This window comes from Sprattus sprattus, assembly GCF_963457725.1.
Source record: "Sprattus sprattus genome assembly, chromosome: 19".
NCBI classification, from domain to species: domain Eukaryota; kingdom Metazoa; phylum Chordata; class Actinopteri; order Clupeiformes; family Clupeidae; genus Sprattus; species Sprattus sprattus.
Window position 1 is genome coordinate 1722161 of NC_137917.1, and position 9118 is coordinate 1731278.

Consider the following 9118-nt stretch of genomic DNA (forward strand, 5'->3'; position numbering starts at 1 on the left):
AGAGACCACTTCAAAATGATCAGTTTCTCTGGTTTTACTATTTATTGGTATGTGTTAAAGTAAAATGTACATTTTTGTTTTATTCTATAACCTACTGGCAACATTCCTACCAAATTTCAAATAAAAATATTGTCATTTAGATCATTTATTTGCAGAAAAATGACAATTGGTCAAAATAGCAAAAAATATGCAGTGTCTTCAGATCTCGAATAATGCAAAGAAAACAACCTCATATTCATTTTTAAGCTACACAATACTAATGCTTTAACTTAGGAAGAGTTCAGAAATCAATATTTGGTGGAATAACCTTGATTTAAAATCACAACTTTCATGTGTCTTGGCATGCTCTCCACCAGTCTTTCACATTGCCGTTGGGTGACTTTATGCTACTCCTGGCGCAAGAATTCAAGCAGCTCGGCTTCTTTTCATGGCTTGTGACCATCCATCTTCCTCTTGATCACATTTCAGAGTTTTTTTTTATGGGATTCAGGTCTCGAAATTGGGCTGGCCATGACAGGGTCCTGATCTGGTGATACTCCATCCACACCTTTACTGGCCTGGCTGTGTGGCATGGAGCATTGCCCTGCTGGAAAAAACACTTCTCAGAGTTGGGGAACATTGTCAGAGCAAAAGGAAGCAAGTTTTTCTTCCGGGACAATGTTGTACTTTGCCTGGCTGAGGTTTGTAAAAGACCATAAGGATTGAACCAAAGCGGACTGGACGGTCTCCTAGTTCGTCTTCTCTGATGAGTCCAATTTCACAGTAGGTGCAAGACTCTGTGGCTTGTAGGCCTCTCCAGGTCTCCGTCTAACCATCAGACGACCATGTGTTGGGCAAAGCTGAAAATTGGACTCCGCTTTGGTTCAATCCTTATGGTCTTTTACAAACCTCAGCCAGGCAAAGTACAACGTTGTCCAGGAAGAAAAACTTGCTTCCTATGTGATGTGATATTGTTGGAGGAAGTTTGATTTGTAATTAGTTTCAGTAGACGAGGACCTGTCGAGCGGCTGTTCCCATAAATCCATGTACATGTTCGTCATTCACAATAATGTTTGATAACCCCCTGAAGAAGTTGTATTAATGTTTTCCCACGTGTTGTCTATCTGCTCATTATACACTGTTTCTCCAAAATCAGTTTGATCTCTGAAATACTGTGTTCATCATTAGTGTTTTCATGATAACATATTGTAGCAACCCTTAATGTGTATTGTACATCATACGTCCACTACCCTGCACCTTGCGGGGTTTTAATATCAGTAATTTTACGACGTTAAAGAGGTATATCGATAAGTTCTGACATCTCGCCCATATAGTCATATATGCCGGTGGGGTTAATCCTTTCCAGAGAAAACACACACATTTGCACCGAATGCCTTCCTAAGCTTTAACAACACCAATGAAGAACATAGCCCTCCGTTTTCGAGTTTTGGCTCATTTTACCTCAATGACAGATTTTTTTTTTTTTTTATGTCAAAATTTTGGAGATATAGAAGGAGCGCCAACTTAGGGCTCAGATTTATGGGAACAGCCGCTCGACAGGTCCTCGTCTACTGAAACTAATTACAAATCAAACTTCCTCCAACAATATCACATAGGCCTATGCGCAAAGTAACGTATTCTTTTTTGTGTGACGGTAACACAGTCTATTTGCTGCGATCGTTGTTGTGTTTATGTGAAATAATTGCAGTCTTACAAGGCAAAATAGCGTTTGAAAGTTGCAATGGGGGGGGGGAGGGGGCGCCAGGAGTGAAGCTTGGCCTAGAGCGCCAAATGTGCTAGGGCCGCCCCTGACAACACCACCATGAGTAGAAACAAATGCGGATATCATCTGGGATAAAGATGAATGGCACATTAAAAAAAGATCAGACCATATAACTAGTTTACAACTGCTTCATTAACCTGAGGCAAAATGTAAACCTGTTTCTGAGGAATTTGCATTGGCAGAGTGAAATTAGAAGCAGTATAGATGATGAGATCTTTTTGGATGAGCTTTTATTTGCTACGATGAGATTTTCACACCAACAACATGGTATTATTGTTGGGCCTCTTTCCTGAGCAGGCAGTGGGCAACTTCCAAGTTCCAATGCACACTTCCTCAAACAACATAGATCTCTTTCTCTCGCTTGATTTCTCTTCTCAACTTGCCCAACACACGCTCACTCAAAGTTACAACTGTGTAATAAATGCATCATGGGAATCAATCATAAAATAGAGAAGGGAAAAATTCAAGCGATTCTCGCCTGTAGATTTATATTAGAGCAAAATTGACCATTTTCAGTAGTGTTTTTTATTGTGTTCTCGTCATGTACCTTTTATAATCTGTAACATGTATATCAAATAACATCCATCTACAGGAGCGATCCTGTGTGTCTTGATTTTTTTTGTATTGCAAAGGTAACGTGTCCGATTCGGGGCAAACCACACGATTCATTTGGGAAACAATAAGATAGAAATGTTACCTAGTAGGCTAGTATTAACAATGTATAAACATAAGTAAGAATAGCGACAAGTTGTGCTGTTAGCAAGTGTAAGCATGTGTTAGCATGGCGGTGTTAGCCAGGGGTCACTTCACCAACTTGGTGTCTCAAATACTTGCTGCCTTGATATCCAAGCAGCACACAAACCACAGGGACATGTTTGACACTTGAGTATGTTTGACGTTTTACAGGGTTTCCTGGCCCAGAGAACACAAAGAAACTTACCCACCTGTATTCCTTGAGTGGAAGTTCACTGATTTGCCAAAATACTTGGTGACTAAATCAAATTCCTTCATTTGGTTCTTTATTATTGGGCTTTGATTTGAACAATTTTGATTAATAAAGAACCAACAAGCTGTGTAACAATCTGCCAGAGGGGGAAAGGTTGCCACTAAAAAATATTTTGATGTGATTTTTTATTCACCTTTCATGTCATTAAAATCGAATGGCGAATGTTTCTTAAATTTACGTTTGGAATGCCATATCTAGCACCACAAGTAACACTTTGCAACAATGGTCTTCTTTCTCAGATGTTTGTATTGGCAACTGCGATCACTTTCACATTTGTCTGATGATATGGTCATGTGAAGGACCGATGTCTGACGTTTCAACTTTTTATTTACACGGTCTTTGCTGCCCCCTAGTGGTGCTCATGACAGAACATGCTTTGATATTATTGACTCGAGGCTTGGCAGCAGTGGCGCAAGTATACGGTGGACTAATAAACTATCGATTAATTACAAAACCCCTATCACAAGCTAACGTAACACAAACCAAAATCATTCACATGATAATTGAGGATGAACTGATACGTCGTTACTGACTGGATAAATCAGACACGCTACTCTAGGTGGCATTTCAAAGTAGATAGTGTTTTCAGTCTGAAGGCTAGGTTACATGATCAATCGAAAGTGCTCTACAGTACAAACCGCTATGTATGCTATTAAAAAAAAGTTTTTGCTGTAGTTTTACACAGATATTGCTCAAACACTGTGATTGACCTTGCGCACTGAGACAGCAAATAGCAAAACTGCTGTATGGTTCTGAGATACAAATAGGCACATCCACGTGCGGCGAACGCAGACCTTTTGAATTACATTTAAACCTATCAATTGACATGGGGCCATTAATACAGTCATTTTTATTCTAAAACGCGGGCTCGTCCGGGATTTGAACCCGGGACCTCTCGCACCCTAAGCGAGAATCATACCCCTAGACCAACGAGCCTAAGTGGACGTGAAACAATCATTGAAAAAAAATCATCCCATTTAAACACAGAAACGTATGCGTCCTGATCTTGGTATGGTAGCTAGATAGATAGATAGAAAGATAGATAAATGGATACTTTATTAATCCCGACGTAAATTTAGGGTGGTTGCTGGTAAAATAGGCTATTTTACCAGAGGAGGCTAAAGGATGGCAGTGGCCCGGGCCTGTATATCTAAACTAATGGCAACAAATTACACTTGAAGCTGAGCAAATTTACTTCCGAAAATATCCAGTAATTTATTTCAAGTAGCCTAATTTTGAAGTGTTCGACCTTGCGGACCGGCGAGTAGAGGGCGGCGTTTGTAACGTCTTAACAAAACTCATTTATATTTGCCTTCACGCAGTATCTCTGTGTGTGTGTATGCGCGCACGTATTGAGAATTCTGAAAACTGAGAAATAATCTGGCTATTTCACACATTGCTAATTGTCCTGCATTTGTTTATCGTTGGATGATAAAACAGTCTTTCGTTTGTCTTCTAAACATCCATTGAAAAATGAAACCAGGTCCACAAAACAGCCCTATATGTAAAGTTCAGGGTAATTTCTTGGAAGAACCAGACTTCAGAGAAACTCGCTCACATTACGAAAACAAACCACAAAATAAGTGAGACCGATATTACAATATGAGGAGGATGCTTCTTTCCTGCAGCTGAACTGCTACTTTGTTGAGAACTGATACTTGATATATGAATATGAACTAGAACATCGGACACATATTAAGTATCTAAATCATAACATATACAGTGAGGTCATCTTTGCGATAGCCTACCTTCGATATATTAAAAAAACGGGAAAGTTAGGTTGTTGCACGAACCCAGATATCCATAGACACAGGAACAAATGACTGTGGGCCTTTTTCCTTTTCGAAAGAAAACTTGACCTTTGTCTATTTCACGCTCTACATCATGTCACGTTGGGGTGGGGGGGGGGGGATACGTTTTTAAAAGCACATGGGACTTTTTATTACCTGTCATTTCACACTTTGATACACAGACAATTAAAGATGATGTGTAAGACACCTCATCTCACAATGCACAAATATTGTACAGAATTAAGTCATATAAATAAAAATCCTATCAGTAAAAATATATTCAAAGCATAGGACATGCTGGGGTGACATAACACGTTCTAATAATGTACTTCGACATATGAAGTGTAACGTATTTCATCACAGTTTGCAAGAAGCATCTTCAGAGGATTTGGATTTCCTGAATTTGAAGACAGCAGCACGTACAAAACTTATACGAATACACGTGATAGCACAATAATAAAATGGGAAAATCCTCTCACCAAAGACTAAAGAAACCTTTAAAGCATTTCAGGGACTTGTATAGAAGGCATAATAGCCCATGCCTTTGGAAGAAGTCTCTCTGCCTATGTTGTCTGGGGTGTTCAAGTCCTCGCTCTTTACTGTTGGAGAGCCCTCCATGCTGGACTCCCCCGGGGAGGGCCGTCTGCGCTTGCACCCTATGGAGTAAACCCCCGGGTCCACTGCATCCAGAGGCTTCAGGGACGAGGGTGTCTCCAGCCACGCTGGGGTCTGCGCACCTGAGGAGCCATCCTCTCTCATTTTGTCCTTCTCGCACATTTGGTCACCTGTGAAACCAGTCGGACTCGGCTTGGGTGACCAGGGCAGGCCTGTGGGCATCTTTCTTTGGTAAGCACCGCGCGACCCCCACCCGGCTGCCACCGATGTGAAGGCAGAGTCCGAGTAGTAACCGAAAGAGTGCGACGTCGGCAGAGGCAAAGGCTTGATGCCATAAGAGAGCAGGCCGCTGGAGTAGTCCCCCTCATAAGAGCTGAGGTCCAGTTTGTTAGTACTTGCCTGCTGCATGGGAGTGACAAACCATCTCTGGGCAGAGGCCACATCCTCGGTCTGCGGGGAGAGCAGACCGTTGGCCTGGGGCACTGTCCGTTCGCTGTTGTAGAAGCGGCCCTGGTTGTTCACCAGCTGCTCCTGGAGGAAGGGCTGCATGGCGTAGCGTGCACCGGGCACGATCTGGTGGGAGCGAGGGGAGTCCGTAGGAGACGGAGTAAACCTTTCCCCCTCTGGGGCGGTGTACATCCTAGAAATTAGAGTTAAAAAGAAATGTTTCTGGACATTTCTAAAGCTATGCTTTAGTGTACAATTTCTTACAGTGCCCAATTATAATGTTGCAGATATCAGCTAGAATGTATTAGTAATGCAAATATCAGCTGGTATTTATTCATTACTTACATCAGGGCATTCATTGAGACAACTAAAGTGGAGTTATTGACTTTTTACAAAACATTTGCTTTAAACTGGCTTAAAAATGTATGCATGCAAATTTCCTAAGATCACCTGTCAGATATTTTCTTGGGTGAAAGAGACAAAAAGCCGTACTCACGAATCATAATTATCCCTGAACCCTTTTGCAAATGGATTGTGGTCAATCTTCAACTGTGTAATCTAAAAAGTGGGAACAAAATTATGTGAATTGAAAAACATGTCAACCACCAACACTCCCTGGCTATACAGCACACAAAAACCATTGTGACTTACATCAGTGTTCTGATATGCAGTAACAGCAATAAACTGGTTCTCAGGGAAGGTGAAGGTTTGGGTCTTTGATTCGCGATTTAAATCTTCCACTCCATCCTCTCCAACCTCCACAATATGAAGTCTTGGCTGATACTTGTGAAGGGACTGAAGCACAATCATCTGCAAGATGGAAATAAACAAATGCAAGACACAAAAACTGTAGCTTTTAAATCAAAGATTAAATAATTATAGGTTACTCATGAGGCCTGGGGGGGGGGGGGGTGGGGGGGATTTGAGGTTAAACTTGGAAGGAAATGTGTAAATGTGCATCTGTAGACTATAAGATCCACTGACAATATTAACACGTTTTACTCTTATAAATGTTGTATTCATTTAAGACACTGTTTAAGAGAGAAGACAAGACTGACTGTTTTACCTGAGAATTGCTGCTGCTCGCTCCCTTGTTATTAGTCAGTTTAAGTTTGCCAAATGAGATCTCTTGTCTCATCCAGTGAGCGCCCGTATTAGGAGATTCCGGATGAACATACACCTTGTTTCCTATTAATCGAAATATGATTTGTTTAGAATCTGAGATCGTAAAGATTCTTCACCCTAATTGAACTCCCATGAATAAGATAAGCAATAGACAAAATACAAAATACAACAAAGAAATTAAACGTTAGTTATTTGAGGTCGCTTAAGATAAAGGCGCCTGCTAAATAAACATAGGTCTATTATTGTAACCTACCTTGCATGTTATTATCTGCCTTTCCGCATGTTACCCATTTGCCCCCTTGAAATCTCCAGTGGTTTGGATCGGCCAAAACTACCTCCACGAAAACATTGTAATGTGCGTTCAGCCTTAAACCCGTGATATTAAAACTCAAAAATGGAAACATCCGCCTGTAAAAGTTTAAACAAACAAAAAAACAAGGGTGAATAAAAACCAATATCTTCGGTAAAATGTGTGCTTTTTAAAGCACTGCTGTGCCTCCAAGCCTAACAATTATTAAATCAAAAAAGAATGTTAAATTTCGAAATATAGAATATAAACTGATATGAACAAAAATGGCCTACTGGCCACATGTTGTCCATAATTCTTCCGCATAGGCTACTGATAATTAGTATATTGCATTTAGGCTTGGTTTATGTTCTGATGCTACAGGTGTTACTGTTGATGGTATTGGCATCACACATGTTTTGCGCTTCCTGTCAAATTCATTAAAAGCACATTGAAAAAAAATCTGAATGTCTACATTAAACGAGCAGAACTTAAAACAAATTCAACAAACCTGCCCTGTTTGGTAATGATCATCTCCGTCTGGTGTCGGTGAAACTTCAGCCAGAGAGGACGATTGCAGAGATACACTTGAGACCTCAGACCGGTGCCTGCACCCGAGAGTGGCATAGAACTGATGCCGGGTCCACTTCCTTGATAGGATGGATAAATACAGCCAGGACTCTGTCCGAACTGGTAGCCTGAACCGCACTGTCCACGTCCAGAGCAGACAGGAGACGAAAAGCCCGTGGATGGGAGTACTGGATTGTAGTGCAACGACGCTGAATACCTTGCCCCATCGGACCCTGTGTAAATTGTTCCCGCTTGACCCGGGTAAGGGAACAGAGAACAGGGATTCATGTCTTGTGTCTGGTGTGAAGGCGCCGAGATAAAATAACGATCAGGAATTATTCCGTCTATGGTATGCCTGCTGTTGTCGGATGGGTCTTCTTCCTCCGTTGCCAGAGAACTTTTTCTATCTTCGCTAGAGCCCTTCGACAATGACAGAGCATCGCTGTGTCCCTCCCCAAGCATCTCGTCGTTTTCAGTTTCGGATAATAACTTTTTCGCTCCGTGCTTAAATTGAGAGGCTGGCCGATTAACTCCTTGAAAATCTATCTGTGTTGAGCTAGGACTGTTTTTGTTACTCTCTTCTGACGGATGGTAAAACGCTTTCGGTAGGTTAATGGGAGTGCCATCCAGTTGCCCTTCTCCTAGCTGCATCCTATAAGCAATAACAACGACACCTGAAAACAGAAGAGAAAGACGATCTCCTCAACATGAGCCAACACTGTTTTTCCATGCGGTAGACCGCAGCAGCCACACCTCCAACTCAATTGAGCACAGATTATCACGTACGTGCATGTAATAATGTAAATCCAGGTAACCTCCTTGGATTGGATTGGTCTTTAATTTACTGAAACAATCGTAGGCGGGGCTGGAGAATAACAACCTTTCCAAACATAATTGTCGCAATGAAGACAAGTATAACATGTTTCCAAACTCACGTTATGAATGTTGATGTAGGGCATAATATTCATGAAAGTCCTTTCACATGGTGTCGCCTATTTATGTTTACGCCAATAGCTTTACATGACAGCTCAGGTAGGCTAATTCATGCGAACGAACGGCATTATACAATTGTCCTGCAGTTGGTTATAATAAATAGGCTAGACTTTAAAGATAAACTATACATATGAAGGAAATGTCTGTGCGTGCCTGCGAGCCAAAATACTTTGTGAACGCTTAGACTTCCGATATTTCTTTTTATCCAAAGGCATGAAGAACAAATCGTTTGTGTCAATTGATGTAGGCTATTGCCTCCAGGCACATTTTACTGTGGCCAGTCTCTCTAAACACCGGCACTTGCAACTTAAGTGCGTTAACAAGTTCCCTCCTCATTAGCACGCAATCCGTCCTGATTTTAGACACGTGTGCGAACGCTATATTGCACCGCTCTCTCAATTAATTCGGGGCGTGTTTCCCGAGAGCGTTACCGAACTACCATAGCCGGATGATAGAGAGACTATCATTTTGAAAACTCTCTCCATACGGTTACTTACCACGGTGGTTGCTCAACGACGATTTCG

The 9118-nt window shown here is 41.5% G+C and overlaps 1 protein-coding gene across 1 annotated transcript; it reads right to left on the reverse strand.

Annotated features, from left to right (window-relative positions):
- Nucleotides 1-5065: 5065 nt before the first annotated feature.
- LOC308380987 (eomesodermin-like) lies at nt 5066-8252 on the reverse strand (the record flags this gene model as incomplete). Its single annotated transcript, XM_080858469.1, has 6 exons — nt 5066-5813; nt 6117-6178; nt 6272-6430; nt 6687-6808; nt 6999-7153; nt 7543-8252. 6 exons carry the CDS (start codon nt 8250-8252, stop codon nt 5066-5068), a joined length of 1956 nt encoding a protein of 651 aa, XP_080714595.1.
- Nucleotides 8253-9118: the final 866 nt, after the last annotated feature.